The sequence below is a fragment of the Lissotriton vulgaris genome, chromosome 7 (assembly GCF_964263255.1).
Source record: "Lissotriton vulgaris chromosome 7, aLisVul1.2, whole genome shotgun sequence".
In the NCBI taxonomy this organism is placed as follows: Eukaryota; Metazoa; Chordata; class Amphibia; order Caudata; family Salamandridae; genus Lissotriton; species Lissotriton vulgaris.
The window spans coordinates 121,062,548-121,081,966 of NC_141695.1; the positions used below are offsets into that span (position 1 = coordinate 121,062,548).

General features: G+C 50.0%; 1 protein-coding gene across 1 annotated transcript in view; it reads left to right on the forward strand.

Annotated features, from left to right (window-relative positions):
* The first annotated feature begins 6,332 nt into the window (after window positions 1-6,332).
* LOC147700973 (persulfide dioxygenase ETHE1, mitochondrial-like) overlaps window positions 6,333-19,419 on the forward strand; it is a 98,166-nt gene continuing 85,079 nt past the window's right edge. Inside the window, exon 1 of the mRNA XM_086929798.1 lies at window positions 6,333-6,875. Within this exon, the coding sequence (XP_086785924.1) occupies window positions 6,762-6,875 (114 nt within the window). The 5' untranslated portion in view covers window positions 6,333-6,761. The remainder of the gene's footprint in view (window positions 6,876-19,419) is intronic.

Genomic DNA, 19,419 nt, shown 5'->3' on the forward strand with positions numbered 1-19,419 from the left:
ATCCCTACAGAGAGATTACTTATTGACTGTCACACAGTTTCTTATAGGCACATGCTTCAATCGATTTTGGAATCGCAAACGGCTGTTTGCGATTCCAAAATCATTTTTTGGGATGCATTAAGTTAATTTAAGAAATCGCAATTTTTGCGATTTCTTAAATTGCGATAGCATTTAAGGAATCGCAATTTTGCGATTCCTTAACTGCGATGCATGAAATTTTTAAATTTTGCGAATTCGCAATTAGGGGGAGCAAATTACCATTATGTTGAACCTCATGGTAATTTGCGAAAACTTTGAAAAATGCACTTTTGTGCATTTTTCAAAGTGTCATGTTGTGCACACACATGCCCTTAGGGCATGTGTGTATGCACAACATATGTGCACAGATTGATTTCAGGGGTGCAACATGGTGTCCTTTGGATACCCCTGCACCTTTGAAATTACATTCTCAATTTGCGAATCGCAAATTGCGATTCGCAAACTGAGAATGTCTTCCCATTCATTCCTATGGGCCTCCAGGCCCCTAGGAATGAATGGGGAGGTATTCCTTAATTGCGACTCGCAATTTGCGAGTCTCAATTAAGGAATATTAAGACATCGCAAAATAGATTTCTTAATGCATTGCCATTTGCGATTCCTTAATTGCGATTCCTTAATTTTCGCAATTAAGGAATCGCAAAATGCAATATTGATGCATGTGGGCATTAGAGTACTGGCACTACTAGCACAACCCATGCAGAATAATCTTAGCCTTGCAGTGGGTACAGAGGTCCTAATGTCACGCAGACCTGAGGAGAGAGCTCTCACTGCTTCACTGTATTTGCAGAAATTTTAGTTTCTTTTCTTTCCGGAGCAAGACCTAAAAACCTTGATCCAATCACTGGTTCTCTACAGATTGGACTACTGCAACTCTCTCCTTGCTGGCCTCCCCAAAACCCACCTTTCCCCTCTTAAATACGTTCTCCATTCAGCGCCATGTTTCGTTTCTGGGAACAAAAGAAATGATCACATCACACCCAGCAAATATAAATAGAAAGTACTTTTATTTGAGTTCTAGGGTGGCCTGAATGATCCATGACTGATAATTAAAGGGAACAACGACAGAAATGTCACATTACAAACAAATACATACTTTTTTTTATTTATAGCCCTATTTAGTATCAAGACGAGGTCTGTGTAGGCTCTTTAAACAACACATGGCTGGCCTCTTTCTTTTGGCAACCCTACTTTATATTCCATTTCATGAAATGCATTCTCACACTATGGCAGTAAACGAATAATACAAATGTGAGGAATAGGCAGAGTGTGGGGGGGGGGCAGGGGATACTGGAACCAGAAAAACAAACAAAGCCTTGGTAACCAGTTTACAAAGGTATGTAAATATGCAAATGGTCTCTAACCCCTTGCATGCGGCGCTGAATTTTCACGATGTACGGGCATTTTAATTAGTGGGCGGGATTCGGACGGCCGGGGGCCGTCCTCCGCACACGCCCACCGTGACGCGCGACAGCGAGCATGCAAGGGGTTAAAGACCTGTGAAAAACTCAGGCCTGCCGGAGATAAGACTCCAGACACTACCCAGCTGAGCCCACAGCATCTCGAGCTGCAGTCGCCCGGGCTGAGACACACGGGGGCTGAAGCCCTTTTAGCTCTCTGGGCTTTGCACGCCTGGCTCAATCTTTCTCAGGCAATGCAGCTAGAATCTGCAACTCGCTTCCTCCAATCCTCCGAACCTCCACCTCTATCCAGACTTTCAAAACAGATCACCAATCTTTTCTCTCCCAAAGACACTTCCAGTATTAATTCAACCCGTTTCATGATCCTCAGGGCTGCTTGGCTTTCACTTGTAAATATGTATTCTATACCAGTATTTACCTAATTTTGTCACCTCTTATTTTATTTTTATTTTTTTAATGATCCTTACTGTATTTGTACCTTGTTAGTGTGTAAATCTCCTTATGTAACGTGCTTAGTTCTATTGCAAAGCGCTCTGACACCTTTGGGTAAAGTCAGACACCCATGGTGGCTGCAGAGCACCCACAGCTTGATCGAAGGTCCCTCCACAGAACCTACTGCTTCACACCTCTGAAGACTGCACAAAGCCTCACGGCCGTTGCAATTGACTCACTGACACACACAGTCCCTGTGGTGGTCTCGCTGCTTGTTTCACGCGCCTTACTGAGCACTTACACCCTCCGAATTTAGTGTCTCTCAAACCAGTGCTTTAAATGGGCCTTTACTCACCGGTACTGAGTACCGGCACTTCTCAGATTTATCACACTGAGTACCGGCACTTCTCTACTGCCGTGGAGAGTACCGGTACTCTCGAAAAGTAAGGCTTATTGCCAGGCGAGCAACACCCATTGAACTCACCGGGCTTCAGACCCCCCTCCCCCCGTCGTGTGTGGCAGCCCGGGATGAGACAGATCCTGGGCTCATCAGTATTGAGTTTCAATGGGGTATACCCTAAGAACTCTCTGACCTGGGTCAGTAAAGGTAGATACAAAAGTAATGGTCAGAGTCTATCGATTCACTATAACATCAAATGTAATACATGCGTTCAGTAGGATGTAAATCAAAAAATGTTACATCAGTGGTGTGCTTATATTTGTATTCATTATTTTAGCACATTGTTAGATAGGTACCCAATTCCAATCAATGAGTACCTAGTTTTATGAGAAACAAATTATTCAAACAGAAAATTGCATCATTCAATTTCTTCATTGAATCATATAAATGCCTGAGGACACAGGTCTCATGTAGATGCAATAATATAGAGCTTCATATGGAAAAAACACAAATAATATCCATATAGTAACATTTCAACGCGCTCAAGAGGATGGAAAGAGGAAGTAGTTAGGTGGGATAGGTGTGAAGAAACAGGAGCGCCTATTGGATACAAATTTAGGATGAGTATCATATTTTAAACGCACTCAAGTTTGCACATGGATGGGACATATCAGTTAAAAAATGTTTACTTTTTAAGTGGCCGGTTGGTGGCCATTGTTGTAGGACCGTTGTGGGTTCCTTTCTTTCAAGAGATAATCCTGCATTCATCAAAGAGGAGTGTATATTACTGTCAGGTACCATAGGCACCATACAGACGCTTAAGTTATCAGGACATCCTATTGGGGTACTTACTAGGACATGGAGCTTTCCAATCCGATCATTGGTGGTTCTGGTTATTCAATGGTCCCGGAGGGACCGGCGTTGGTGCGGGTAGGGATCCCGTAACCCACGTGATTCTGGGAGAATTTTTTTTAACTGATATGTCCCATCCATGTGCAAACTTGAGTGCGTTTAAAATATGATTTTTTGTCCTGAAGAAGACCCCAGCATGAGGATTCAACCTACCCTTTAACCAGGGGGTCGAAACTTAGACCAGCAGATACCTATTCTCTAAACATAGGACTAATCAACGGAGTAGCACAGATCCTATGTGAATGAGTGTATTGGAACTACAGATCAAAACATAGACTGTAAAGGGCGTATTTTATATCACTGTGATTGCTTTAAGGTCACAACAACCTTTACCCAGTCCTCACTTCCTTCCCATCACACCTATCCCACCTAACTACTTCCTCTTTCCATCACTTTGAACGCGTTGAAATGTTACTATATGGATATTATTTGTGTTTTTTCCATATGAAGCTCTATATTATTGCATCTACATGAGACCTGTGTCCTCAGGCATTTATATGATTCAATGAAGTAATTGAATGATGCAATTTTCTGTTTGAATAATTTGTTTCTCATAAAACTAGGTACTCATTGATTGGAATTGGGTACCTATCTAACAATGTGCTAAAATAATGAATAAAAATATAAGCACACCACTGATGTAACATTTTTTGATTTACATCCTACTGAACGCATGTATTACATTTGATGTTATAGTGAATCGATAGACTCTGACCATTACTTTTGTATCTACCTGAGCTATTCATCAGGGCTCATTTGAATAATGTCAGGTTGCTCAACATCACGCTGTGCTTGACAGAGCAGGGTCTGTTCAGGCCCTGTGCTGTCAATTCACAGTCACACTATCCCACGCATATGTCCAAAGAAGTGTCAGATGATAGAGGTTTCCGAGGGAGTGGTCAAAAAGAGCATGATACATCGAGTCACAACTTTCATGGAGAATGAGGCAATGAACATTGTATTGATAGTGTAAATGTTATGGATGGATGAGTGAATAAGGGCGGATGTATGGATGAATGAATGGATGGATGAGTGAAAGTGTGGATGGCTGGGTGAAACAGGGTGGATGAGTGGATAAAAGGGCGAATGATGGGTGGATAAGTGAAAGATTGGATGGATGAATGAAAGGGAGGGAGGGAGGATGGATGAAAGGATGGGTGATGGATGAGTGAATGGAGTGATTGAGTGAAAGACTGATGGAATGAAAGGGTGGATGGAATAAAGGAGTGAAAGGGTTGATGGATAGATGAGCGAAAGGATTAATAAATGAGCAAAGGGTGGATAAAGAGATGGATGAGTGAAAGGATGAATGGATAGCTTTGGAGATGGATGGATGGCTAGGTTTGGATATGAAGGGTGGACAGACGGAATGGTGAAAACTGAATGATGGATGAAAGACTGAACAGACGACACAATGTAAAGGTGAAATGGTGGACATCAGCAGGTAAATGGTAGGATGAAAGAATGAATGGATAGGTCTATGGAAGAGACCAGAGCTATCTTCTGGGGAGGGTCATGATGATTTGTTTCATTTACATTGTGCCATAAGAGCTTTGTGTTGAAATGGGGGTATTTTCAGTGGGTGAGTGTGTGGATGGATGAGTGAGCAAGGGTGGATGTATAGATGGATGGATGAGTGAAAGCATGGATTGCTGGGTGAAAGAGGGTGGATGATTGGATAAAAGGGCTGATGATGGGTGGATAAGTGAAAGTGGATGGATGAATGAAAGGGAGGGAGGATGAATGAAAGGGATGGAGGATGGATGAGTGAAAGGAGGGATTGTGTGAAAGGGTGATGGAATGAAAGGGCGGGTGGAATAAAAAATTGATAATTGTATAGCGCACTACTCACCCGCAAGGGTCTCAAGGTGCTTGTACGAATACCGCTGTGAAACCCGTCCTGGCTTTCCCTGTGAGGCGTCCACTCCTGGGCACCCCAGGGTGAAGGCCAGGCATCCTTAGCGTTGTGGGGGCTGTTGTGGAGATTAAGCAAGCTATTGCCCAGAGTTGCAGAGTGGGACTCCATGATTGGAATAGAACCCTGGTCCCGGGCTAGACCTCTGCATCAGGGTCTGCCGCTCTAACCATTGAGCCACACTTCTCCAAAGGAGTGAAAGGGTTGATGAACAGATGAGCGAAAGGATTGATGAATGAGCGAAAGGGTGGATAAAGAGATGGATGAGTGAAAGGATGAATGGATAGGTTTTGAGTTGGATGGATGGATAGGTTTGTATATGAAGGGTGAACAGACGGAATGGTGAAAAACTGAATGATGGATGAAAGACAGAATAGACAACAGAATGTAAAGGTTAAATGGTGGACATCAGCAGATAAATGGTAGAATGAAAGGATGAATGGATAGATCGATGGAAAGAACAAGAGATATCTTCTGAGGAGGGTCATGATGATTTGCTTCATTTGCTTGGTGCCATAACAGCTTTGGTGGGGGCATTTTCAGTTTCTTCCTACTCATGGGCTGAAAAATATATGGTGTTGTGCCAAACAACAGCAATTAACAGTACGGCATTAAGAAGGTGCATCTATTGCAAAAAAAGGAAATGTTAACATATAGCATTTCTCTTCCTTTTGTGTAATGAGTTAACTAGCTTTGTTTATATAAACACATGTCTCGTGTTTTGGTGTGTGCTGCAACCAATATAGAAGGCATGAAGTATCATCATGTCTTGCATTTAGCCCCGCCCCCTCACTACACTTCTAGCTTAACTTATTTTTTCCCATTTAAAGCACTGTCTCAAACACACTACAAGAGCTTCCCAATACCTCGCAACACATTTCGAATAAAGAGTGAACGCAAATTACCATACTTTCCAGTCCACAACTGGGCTGGTTAGGGACCTCCCTCGGGAAGATCCTATTGGCCTGCGGTAGCACCTCCCGGCATGGGCCTGCCCTTGGTGCCTGGTTGGGGGAGTCCTCTGTAGTACCCGGCCCTCCCTCCTTGTCCACTGCCACTCCCCTGTCATCAAGCCCCTCCCAGTCTGCTCTGATCATCGTCTATTTTATTTATTTATTTATTTATGCAATTTTATATAGCGCGGACTTTACCCGAAGGTGTCAGAGCGCTTCACAATAGTCGGTTTCCCTCTCTCCCCGCCTCCATCCGCCCAGTCCCGGCTCCGCCTAGGTAGGGACCCTCCCCTACATCCTACTAGTGCCCCTACTGTCTGGCGAGGCTCCAAAATCGGACACGTTCCTTACTTACCTGCTCCAGCCCCTGCCCTGTGGGCACAGTCCCCCCCCCCAGGCCCTCCCTATCCCTCCTTGTGCCGTCCTGACTCCCCTCTCTGCCCATCACAGGCCGCTCTATCCCCACTGACTGCCCTCTCTTCTGTTACCTTCTGCCGAGGGGCCGCCTTGTGTGCCCCCCCCCTGCCACCTCAAGCTCCTCCCTTGCACGCCCAGGCCTCTCCCATGCACGCCCACTGTCCTCCCAAGCACTTCTCCTGCACGCCCAGACCTCTCCCCTGCACGCTCTCTGCTGTCAGTGTCACCCTCTGCCCCAGCCCTGCCGGCTCCCACTCGACTCTGGTGCGCTGAGGATGTTGGGCTCCCTCCCGAAGGCCGGCCTACGGGCCCTTGGACACCCCGTGTCCGGGGGGGTCAGAGGCTACGGTGCCCGCGCAGGGCAGCAGCAGGGGCTGATCTTCCGGCAGGTGAGACTGGTGTTCGGGGGTCAAGGGACATCGGGATGGGAGGTGGGAAGGGGTCTTTTAGAATGAGTGGGGCACTGGCGGGTAGAGCAGGACATTGGCCCCCTGGTGTGAGGGATCTGGGAGAGGGCTGGACCAGTGTGTGGATAACCAGGGGGTGTCAAAGGGCATCGGGATGGGAGGTGGGCAGCAGGACATTGACCCCTGGTGTGAGGGAGGTTTGGTCCGGGGTCCTGGGAAGGGGATCGCAGAAGAAGGCAGGGGGTGGCCAGGTTTTTTCAGCAGTGCAGGCACGGTCAGACTTGAACATGGCTGGATGAGGACAGGTGGGCTGGGGCAGGAAGAGAAGTGCGGTGCTTTGATGAGGCGCCATGGGGAGGGGGGGGGGGAGTAGGCGAGGCATAGGGAGCATCAGTCTGTGGTTGACTCCGACTATTAGGGCTCAGGTTAAGAGAATGTGGTTGTAGAGATACGAGATAGCGCCTACAGCTACCCTTCAACATATTGGCACTTTATTAATGGTGATTTCAGGTGTTTACAAGGGTGCAGCCATTCAGTGGACATACACTGTTTCAAAGTATGGTGTAGGTCGAAAGGGGGAGCTACTGATGCGTATATCCTTTCAGGGGGATGAGTAGCACTGACAGGAGGGTGATATCATCTAGGAAGAGTGAGTTGACATTGACAGGTGTGCGAGGGGTTGCAGCAGGGACGTGTCATAGGTAGAGTAGACTATGGGTTTGGACATGGACATATTGACATCGAAGGCATGGCAAGAAACATGTATTGCTCAGCAGGGGTCACATGTCGCGTGTACCAAATCCAGCCAGCCATGCATTGTTAGCCACCGAAACACTGCATTCTGGGACATGTAGTTAAACAGGGGGTGGAACATTACAGTACGAAAAGCGGTGTTGGGTGAAAAGGTCAGTCTGTCTTAGGGTGTCACTTGTTAGATAAAGGGCTGGGGTGAGGCGACAGGGACGGGTGAATAGATGAACAGCGACGGGGGGGGGGGGGGGGGGTTGATCTGGATAAATATACAGGGGCATTGGACACCGCGGGGTGGCGGCCCAACAGTACTTGTACGGTTGAGTGTTGTATTCATGGTTTGTGGCACTCAGGGGCCCAGAGGTAAGCGTGAGGTAGGACGGAGTGCGCTCCCATCACGCGTGTGACCTGACAACCCTCCCCCCTTTACCCGGACACTGCCATCATACCCCAGGCTGAGCAACTTGGACCTCGCACCCCCTGTGAACTCTAACGGGACAACAGGGCAGGCTGTCTCGACGTCACTTCCTGCCGCCTACCCTCTCTTCCTTTCACCCAGTTTTGAGCTAACGTCCGTTTGCGAAATGTCCTAGAAACGTTAGCACGCGAGTTTCCAGAGCATTAACTCCCTACACGATATACAGTCGGTGACTCCCCACCTCCCCCCCTAAACACTTGTCTAATGAGGCTTTGACTGTTCTGCTGTTTACTCTAATAAAGCTTGCTGTTCAAACCTACACCCTGTCTCATGTTGTGGTCACAACACTCTGTCCGTTAACCGTCCCCCCCGCGCGGCCACCTGTCACTGTGACATTCCTTGGTGACAGGCAGCACGTGACCCAACAGCTAGAGGCTATCCCGACTGGATGTGACGCCGCCTGGGGGCGGGAGCTAGCATTTCAAAATAAAAACTGAAACATCACTGGCATAGAAGTAGGACTGCAAGGGGGGGGGCTTCAACCAGAGATCGGATGAAGGACCACTGTCACAGCCTAAACCAACATAGAAGGAGGACTGACAGAGCTCAGGAAAGACTAGACCTGGGGGTAGGGTGACCAACTGGCATGGGTGCAAATTCAGGACGGTGAGTGTAAAAATTCAGGACAAAGGGTAAAAATTCAGGACAAAAATTCCGGACTGGAGGTCAAAATTCAGGGCAAAAGTTACGTTTTACAGACACATCTGAAGAGGTCGCGCAATAGTATACAAGTAAGTAAATAGACAGCCACTTAAGTACAAGTGAAAATAAGTTTATATTAGGTTGAGATAATTGTGCACTTCATGGTTTTTCAGTATGCGCGCAGCTTTGAATAAATGTGCAAGTCTTTTTGCGTTAACAAAACTGCCCCCCACCACCTTTCCAGCCTCCCAGGGAAACGCCCGATGCCCGGTCCGGACAGTCCGGCCTTGCTACCACCCTCCAATAGACCCTGTCTCATGTGTATTTAATTTATTTTATAGTGCTACTCATCCCAAGTAAGAAGGACAGGGTGTCGGAGTGAGTTACATCACACACATATTATATAGAGACAATGACTCATATAAATGTGAAAGTCAATCTATAGGTGTTGGAACCGGCCTCGTGGCGTGGTCCCACTCCTCCCGCATGGCGGGCCTTGGACGACATTGACACCTGTCCTTCGGTCTGAAGATACCCCCTCCAACCTTCACGAGAGCAGCCACTCATGGCGACCCCCGGCTCTCCCCCACCAGAACATGGCGACCCCTACTCGCCCCACGCTGCTGGTCCGACCCCTATACCGGGCCACCCTCTCAGGCCCGACTCCATCTTGGGCCTTCCCCGTCCGGGCCCCGTGGCCTCGGCCCGACCTCGGCCGCGGCCCCAACAAAGCACCGACATCGAGGCACCAAGATCCGACCAGGTGGTAAAACGGCCACTTGACGGATCAAGGAGGAGGGGAGTTTCGATGGCCCTCCAGCCGCCCCCGGACGCCTGATTTCGATCGCCCTCCGGCCTCCCTGGGCGCTGGCTCCACCCTCCTGCTGGGTGTCTGGACACTCTCATCCCGGCCCCTCTGAGCCCCAGGTGCGAGGGTCCGGACATCAAAGGACTCCACACCTATATCTGGGGCAGCTCTGTAATGGGTCGGGAGTTGTATCTTGGAGTCGAGAGACCCTGAGAAGAACTCGCCTACTTCGAACCCTGTAACCATCTTTGGAGCCCTGCTGGAGCTGCCGCGGCCCGACCTCGCTGAAACCATCTTCGGAGCCCTGCTGGCGCTGCCGCGGCCCGACTTCGTTGAAACCATCTTCGGGGCCCTGCTGGCGCTGCCGCGGCCCGACCTCGCTGAAACCACCTTGGGAGCCCTGCTGGCCCTGCCGCGGCCCGACCTCGCAGAACCATCTCGGAGCCCTGCTGGCACTGCAGCGGCCCGACCTCGCTGAACCATCTTCGAAGCCCTGCTGGCGCTGCAGCGGCCCGACCTCGCTGAACCATCTTCGAAGCCCTGCTGGCACTGCAGCGGCCCGACCCTGAGGAACCCCCCAGCTCGAGGATTGAGAGCTGAGCGTAGGGTATCACTGTACCAGGCTGGTACCAAGACTGTCCCGCTACCCCCTTCCCACAGCTACTAAGACCTTAAGGATCCCTCGATCCATTTGTACATATAGTGCTGAGATAACCTGCCTTGATTGCTGATAAAGACGTTAAGAATCTATCCTTGTGTGGTGTCCATCTGTAGTGGTGTGATTGCTCGCCTGTACGATCCTAGGGGAGGAACCTCGCCAGGTGGCCTCTCCACAGCGCTCGGCCAGTTCTAGAAGGAGAGGTGGGTCTCGGGGTGGTCGGTCAGACAGCCTCGGCCTCCCGCCTAAGATCGCCTTTCTAACAATAGGAAATGTACTTAAGTTGATGGCGGTTGCAAAGTGTAATCCTTCTTTCATCCATCATTCAGTCTTTCACCATTCACTCTGTCTTTTCTTCTGGGTGCCTATCCATATCAATATTCAACCATTTTCAAACCTATCCATCATCTATCCTTCCATCCATCCATCCATCATTCTACTCATCTTTCCCTCCATCCACCCTTTCACTCATCCATCCCTCCATCCATCCTTTCACCTTATCCATCTACCCTTTCAACCATCGAGCCATCCTTTCACTTACTCATTCATCCACCCAGTCACTCATCCTTCCACACAATCACCCTTTCACTCATCCATCCCTCCATTCATCCTTTCACCTTGTCCATCTGTGCACTTATCCATCCACTCTTTCACTCATCCATCCATTCACTCATCCATCTAGCCATATACCCTTTCACCCATCCAGCCATTCTTTCACTTACTCATTCATCCACCCAGTCACTCATCCATTCACCCTTTCAGTCATCCTTCCTCCCTTTCTCTCTCCATCCCTCTTTCATTTATTCATCCATCCTTCCATCAGCATGGGGCCCTGAAAGATCACAGGCCTGGGGCATACCTCCTTTGCCCTCCCATTATGACGGCCCTTCACATTAGAACATGGAAAGGGCTTTAATCGTCCACAAGAGAGATCCCACACACAGCTTCTCTTTCTTATCCATTGACATGGAAACAGCTCTTCAGAAGCTCCCACCCTCCCTGCACCTATCGTTTGCTCCAATATGCAGGGGCTCCTGTGAGAGGCAGGTTCATCTATGGGAAGGCACGAGTCAGGGAGTGTAGGGATCAAAAGCCTGGAGGCGTATAGCAAGCCCTCTCGGTCTACTCTATTTGTCCCCCTCCCATGTCTGCACATAGTGGCAATTATTCATACACCAAACCCCTTAAGTTAAGGAATGTCAAAGGTGCAGTCAGAAAAGACTAAAATATTAAATATGACGGACAAACATATGGCATATTTGGTCAATTTGAAACTCCTGAAAAGGACTCTGAAGTGGGTTTCGGGTTGGACTGAAATGAAGGGTGGCTTACTGGTAGCCTTTCTATTTTAGCTCTGCTCCCGGGTTGGTCACATCATGGGGTCATTTGCTGGAAGGCTTGTCATCAAGCTCGATCACGATTAGGTCTACCTGGGATCAGGCATCAGTATGTCCATTCCGCACATGACCTTTATTAGTTGTACAAGGATGTTGCAAAGTAAAGAATTTGATCACACTGTATGTGACGTTACCCGTCGCTCTGAACCGTAGTGCAGTTGCCTCCGTGGGTACCACAGCTGCAAGGAAGGCCCATGCAAGTGCGACTTGTTTATCTTTTTTGTTTCCAGCCTATAAAACACTCCATGCTGGGATTTGATGCCCATATTTATAATGCTTTTGGCTAAAAGGCCAGAACTGGTATAGTGTTTCATACATGACATGGGACCTTTCGACAGCTTTGGCTGGGTCACATCATAGGTTCTACTTTGGAAAAGCCATGCCCTCCGTACACTGTCACTTTCCAGCCATACACTCACCACTGGCCTCAGACCTCTACACTTTGCAAATCAGCGGTTCAAGACCCACATTCCATGGCGCTGTCCCACCAACACACAGAGGCATGCCCCTCAGAGTCCTGTGCTGTCCTTGCCCTTTACACCCCACTGCTGTCATCCATATCTTAGGATCAAGGTCTCTGGGAGCACTGTTCTTGAAGGCCATGGCCCTGCGGCCTGCTCTTCCCAGCGATGCCACTCACACCACCCGCAGAGGACACATCCAAATACAGCATCAACAGCTAAACAACCAAGCCTTACCTGTCACTCACAATCAAAGGCGCAACAATAGCCACACTTTTTTTGGGGGGTGGAGGGGAGGAGGAGGGTGAGGGCTACCACAAATTTCAGAGGCGTGGTGGGGGGCTAATTCTTCCAGCAATCGCCCGGGAATGTGAAACGGAAGGGGCGGAAAAACAACAAAGCCTCGTTAACGCACAATTGGTCTTTTAAAGACCTGTGAAGTACTCTGGTGTGGCTGTGTGTGTGCTCAAGAGCAGTGCGAGGCGCCTCATCAGAGCTGAGGGTTCTGGCAGGGGAACAGGGATGTTCCCCAAGCCAATGCCTCAAATTACGGACAAAAGGCATCCGTAAAAGGGATTCTCACGGACAACGGACGTGAGGTCCAAATCACGGACGGTCCATGAAATTTACGGACGGTTGGTCACCCTACCTGGGGGTCATTTAAACTCTGTCTGGACCAGAGGCGAGGGTTATGCATTTATTTCTTCACCTTTATTATTCAGCAGTGACCTTCAAATAACTTCATTAATAAAAAGAACATTGAACTACATACTCCAGCAACCCTTTGGGTGTAAGTATTCATAGTAGTAATAACAGGGCACAAGTCCTAAAAAAGAAGTGGGGGGACGCTGTCACCAGAAGTGACGTCAAGACAGGAAGTGACGTCACGAAAGGTGGCTTGCACCATCGGGATCATTGCCTCCCCTCACTCTCCCCTTAGATACAATTCCTGGTCTTCCTTCTTCACTGCTTGTCAGTTAAGTCACTTGTCTTTCTTTAACACAACAAATTGAGGAGTACCCCCTAAAGGCGTGACAGAGAATGTCTCTGTGCCTAAAGCTTAAGGCTTAATCAAGCACTTGTGCCCAACCTTTACGCAGGACAAAGCGTGTCCTTTTAGAAGACTCCTCACTCACCAACCTAGTTGGTGACATGCTTCATCATTGGGGTCCCACCCCGAAGGCCGAGTGCCAACAGGGTGTGCTACGACACCTGATTACAGTGGAGCGGGTGTTGTTTTTCTTTTATATGTGCAGTGATAAAAAAGGGATACGTGATTTAAAAAGGAGCCAATTCTACTCACTACAAGACTTTATTCCTGAGTGACTGGACACCCTAATAAAAGAACTGTGACACCTATGTCTAATTAGGTAGACTCCGGTGTTCAAGACGTGTAGTGTTATAAAATAACAACGTGTGCTATTTGATTTAAAATACAGGTCAACATGTTTCAACCATCTTGCAATTGTGGGTTTTCGTCAGGACCAGTGAAAAAAGGGACCTGGGTGGAACGCACACGCTAAGGCGCGCCCAGCCCTAGATCCGTGGAGAATGGAAACACAAACTTGTGTCCCTTTGCAAAATGTTGTCTTCTCCCCAGTCTGGAAGAAAAACCTGTGAAGAAGGATTCCAGGAAAATGGTGGTTGGGATCACAATACAAAAGACAAACATTTGTTGTACATATAACATATAGAAAAATGAAAAGATAAAAAGAGTGCCTCCCATTGTAGTTGGCAGACATACTAAGTCAGTTACCACAGTACTGACTACCACACTATGAGCGTACCCGGCCATAGGGATTGATACATGGCTCCGGTACTGGTGCTACTCTCAAAGGGCTGCCTTATCTTATCTTATCTTAGGTGCAATTTATAAAGCACACTGACACCGAAGCTTCCTGGCGCTGATAGACAGAGCAAATGAGGGGAGAGCATAGATGGCAAAGTTCTAGCTAGGTTTTGAAAAAAGGTGAGCTTTTAAGAGTTTTCTGAAGTTCAGGAAGGAAGGGGAGGATTTGATTGAGAGGAAGGAGGTTCCAGAGGACAGGAGCTAAGTAGGAAAGACGGCGACCACCGAATTTCTTAGTTTTGCTTTTAGAGGTGACTAGCAAATCGCGGTGGGCTGAACGGAGGTTACGTGTTGGGCAGTAAGGGCGAATGAGAGATTTGAGGAACGCGGGGCCAGAGCAGTGAAGGGCCTTAAAGGTGAGACAAGCCACCTTGAAGGGGGCCCTTCGGTCGACTGGAAGCCAATGGAGGTTGATGAGCAGTGGCTTGGCAGATAGCCATCTGGGGGTTCCGTGAATCAAGCGGGCAGCTTGATTCTGAACAACTTGGAGATGTTGCATCAAGAATTGTGGAAGACCATGATAGATGGCGTTAGAAAAATCCAAGCGGGAAAGTACCAGTGCCTGGCTTTAAATACTGAAGGCTTTAAACTGGAGAATACTTGGGCGGTGAAAACTATGCAGATTATGCATATCGGGGTAAAAATAGCACTACGGAAAGTCAAGATGTCTCACAATAAACCAGGGAACGCTACATCTAATCATCCCAGGTTAAGCATTTCACAGTTCTATAAATGTAGCAAGACGACACCTGGATATTTGTAAAACATTCGGCTTACTCATAGAGCGGTAAGAATCTGCTTCATGGGCGTCCGTGTTCCAAATGCGATGCTCGCGTTACCTGGGGAGTGAAAGTAAAAAACGGGCGCAAAACGCGGTGAGTGACGGGATGTCATCTCGAGCGTACTAGCAAAGGCCAGGGGGATCGTGTGTGATGCGACTTACTTGCGGCTTCTGTTCCTCGAACTGGTAACCTACTTGGTTCCATAGACGGTACGCCCCGTGGGAATCCCTGAAACACATTGAGGCACCGAAGATGTAGTCGAGCGCTCCGCTTCCTGGAAAGGGCGTGGTCGGCCACAATCGCAAGATGGTTGAAACATGTAGACCTGTATTTTAAATCACATAGCACACATCGTTATTTTATAAAACTACACATCTTGAACACCGGAGTCTACCTAATTAGACATAGGTGTCACAGTTCTTTTATTAGGATGTCCAGTCACTCAGGAATAAAGTCTTGTAGTGAGTAGAATTGGCCCCCTTTTAAATCACGTATCCCTTTTTTTATCACTGCACATATAAAAGAAAAACAATACCCGCTCCACTGTAATCAGGTGTCGTAGCACACCCTGTTGGCACTCGGCCTTCGTGGTGGGACCCCAATGATGAAGCATGTCACCAACTAGGTTGGTGAGTGAGGGGTCTCCTAAAAGGACACACTTTGTCCTGCGTAAAGGTTGGGCACAAGTGCTTGATTAAGCCTTAAGCTTTAGGCACAGAGACTTTCTCTGTCACGCCATTAGGGGGTACTCCTCCATTTGTTGTGTTAAATTCTCTTGAAGGGGACTAGGAGTTCCCACCTTACATTGCTGTAAAACACCCTCACTCTCTCCTATTGTTTTGCAATAACTTGTCTTTCTTTAACTACTTAAACTACTTTCACATTAGCTACTGTGAGTTTTGGCTTTGCTCAGGTTAATTATTATGTTTGCCTTGGTTCAGCTCAGCTCTCAATTATATTCAATTATGGGGTCGCACGGGGCGTGGCTAGCGGCCGAACATGGCGGCAGCATAGAGGACTAGCTCCGGTAGAGAAGTGGCCTCTCAGATTATCCGTACTATGATCCGTGGCTGAATCAGACCTCAGACGGAGGAACCGAAAGCCCGGGACCGGGCGGTGCCGGCGGCAAGTACCCGGACGAAAATCGGAGGCTGGGCGGCTGAGTTACAGTCGAGTGTCGGTGTGACCGGAGCACAGGCCTGAATCCGGGGAAACCAGTAGCAAGTGGTGCCGACCGGAAGTGCGACCTGACTGGCGACGGCAGACCGGAAGTAACCGGGACTGGAAAGGGGCCCCGCGAAATGATCAGCGAACTTTAATTATCATCCCCCGGATGCGGCGGTGACTCGAACAGAAGGCTGAAACGTTGCTGGAGGGACGGAGGGACTATCCGAGATTGGCACGCCACGCGGTACTAACTGCGGCAAAAGGGTGAGGAGCCGTCCGTTGCAGTCGGCGGAACGAGAAAGGTCGACGGGGGCTGTGGGAAGCCTGGAAAGTTTCTCCCCTCCTCCCCCCCCCCCCCGGAGCAATTCGATGACATAGTACGACTTCACACTATGTCGCAGCATTGACCCTGCTGGGCGGCCAGAGAGGACAGATCTCCAGGCAAGGCAAGAGTATTGTGGCTGCAACTCCACTATTGTCTGGGGTGCGCTGGGTGCGACCCCCATCTACATCCGACTGCCTACCTTGGCCGGACTACAGGCCGGACTATATCTGTGGCTGCTCCCCTCCCTCCCGATCCCTCCTTCCCGCAGGCCTGCGATATTGCAAGGTGGTCATCATGGCGGGAAAGGGCTCCAAAGGCGGCACGACCCAAACACGTATCGAACGATACACAAGCGATAAAACTGCGTCCCCTTCAGCAGAAGGACAGCACACCTCCACGAAAACGGTGGACAACGTGGGGACGAAAAAGGCGACCCTAGATGACATGATGCGAGCACTCACGCAGGTCCAGACTACGGTGGGCTCCATCTCGACCGAAATAACTCTCATTCGAGCGGATCTCCACAAAATGGCCGAAAAAGTGGGATCGCTGGAACTGGTCACAAAATCACTGGTGGAGGATGTGTCGGAGCTCTAGACGGCGATGGAGGCAGTCGTAGCAGAAAATAAAATGCTAAAGGAAAAGCTGGATGACCAAGAAGGACGCTCCAGAAGGAATAATATACGAATTCTTGGAGTTCCGGAGTCGGAAGGCACTAGAGCAACTGATCTTTTTGTGGAAGAACTCATCAAATCACAACTCCAACCTAAAGGACTATCAACGTTCTTTTCGGTCCAGAGGGCGCACAGAGTACCAGGCGGACAGCCTAAACCGGGGGCATCCCCTAGACCATGGGTACTCACAAACTTTCTCTCGGGGGCCAAATTTACAGTTTGGTTTGTGTCCGAGGGCCGCATCGGTGGGGGGCGGGGTCAGTGGGGGAGGGGCGGGGCTAGAGCAACAACATAAAACTGACCATGAGGTTGATCACAGGTCCCTGCAGCGGACGCCTTCGTCCACTGAGCTGCCACGGCATACACACATCTCTCTCTCTCTTTCTCTCTCGGTCTCCCTCCCTCTCTATAGCTCTCTTTCCCTTTCTTTAGCTCTCTCTCCCTCTCTCCTGTCTTTCTCTGTCTCACTCCCTCTCTCTCACTCCCACTCTCTCTCACTCCCTCTCTCTCTCTCCCTCTCCGTCTCCCTCCCTCTCACTCTCCGTCTCACTCGCTTTCACTTCCTTTCCCTCCCTCTCCCTCCATTTCCCTCCCTCTCCATCTCCCTCAATTTCCCTCCCTCTCACTCCCTCTCCCTCTCTTTCTCTCCCTCTCCGTCTCCCTCCCTTTCCCTCCCTCTCACTCCCTCTCTTTCCCTCCCTCTCCCTCTCCTTCCCTCTCCCTCCCTCTCCCTTCAATTCCCTCCCTTTCCCTCCATCTCACTCCCCCATCAGTCTCCCTCCCTTTCCCTCAATCTCGCTCCCCATCAGTCTCCCTCCCGTTCCCTACATGTCATTCCCCATCAGTCTCCCTCCCTTTCCCTCCCTCTCACTCTCTCTCTTTCCCTCCCTCTCCCTCTCCTTCCCTCTCCCTCCCTTTCCCTCCCTCTCCCTTCAATTCCCTCCCTTTCCCTCCATCTCACTCCCCCATCAGTCTCCCTCCCTTTCCCTCAATCTCACTCCCCATCAGTCTCCCTCCCGTTCCCTACATGTCATTCCCCATCAGTCTCCCTCCGTTTCCCTCCATCTCACTCCCTATCAGTCTCCCTCCCTTTCCCTCCCTCTCACTCCCTCTCCGTCTCCCTCCCTTTCCGTCTCCCTCCCCCTCCCTGTCCGTCTCACTCCCTGTCTGTCTCTCTCACTCCCTCCCTCTCACTCCCTCTCCCTCTCTCCCTCTCACTCTCTCCCTCTCACTCCCTCCCACTCACTCCGACTCCCTCCCTCCCACACCTTCCTTCCCTCCCTCTCATTCCCTCCCTCCCACTCCCTCCCTCTCACTAACTCCCTCCCACTCACTCACTCCCTCTCACTCTCTCACTCACCCCCTCCCACCCACTCACCCACTCCCACTCACTCACTCACTCCCACTCCCTCCCTCTCCCACCCCTCCCTCTCACTCCCACCCCTCCCTCTCACTCCCACCCCCTCTCTCTCACTCCCTCCCTCCCACTCACTCCCTCCCTCCCACTCACTCCCTCCCTCCCACTCACTCCCTCCATCCCACTCCCTCCCTCCATCCCACTCCCTCCCTCCCTCTCACTCCCTCCCTCCCTCTCACTCCCTCCCTCCCTCTCACTCTCTCACTCTCTCACTCTCTCACTCTCTCACTCCCTCTCACTCACTCACTCCCTCTCACTCACTCCCTTCCTCTCACTCACTCCCTCTCATTCACTAACTCACTCCCTCTCACTCACTCCCTCCTTCTCACTCACTCCCTCCCTCCCTCTCACTCACTCCCTCCCTCCCTCTCACTCCCTCTCACTCCCTCCCTCCCTCCCACTCCTTCCCTCTCACTCCCTCCCCCCTCCCTCTCACTCACTTACTCCCTCCCTCCCACTTACTCACTCCTCCCTCTCACTCACTCCCTCTCACTCCCTCTCACTCACTCCCTCTCACTCCCTCTCACTCACTCCCTCTCACTCACTCCCTCTCACTCACTCCCTCTCACTCCCTCCTTTTCACTCACTCCCACTCACTCACTCCCTCCCACTCACTCCCTCTCTCTCACTCCCTCCCTCCCACTCCTTCCCTCTCACTCCCTCTCACTCCCTCCCCACTCCCTCTCACTCACTTACTCCCTCCCTCTCACTCACCCCTCTCACTCACTCCCTCTCACTCACTCACTCACTCTCTCTCACTCCCTCTCTCTCTCCCTCTCCGTCTCCCTCCCTCTCACTCTCCGTCTCACTCGCTTTCACTCCCTTTCCCTCCCTCTCCCTCCATTTCCCTCCCTCTCCATCTCCCTCCATTTCCCTCCCTCTCACTCCCTCTCACTCCCTCTCCCTCTCTTTCACTCCCTCTCCGTCTCTCTCCCTTTCCCTCCCTCTCCCTCTCCTTCCCTCTCCCTCCCTTTCCCTCCCTCTCCCTTCAATTCCCTCCCTTTCCCTCCATCTCACTCCCCCATCAGTCTCCCTCCCTTTCCCTCAATCTCACTCCCCATCAGTCTCCCTCCCGTTCCCTACATGTCATTCCCCATCAGTCTCCCTCCCTTTCCCTC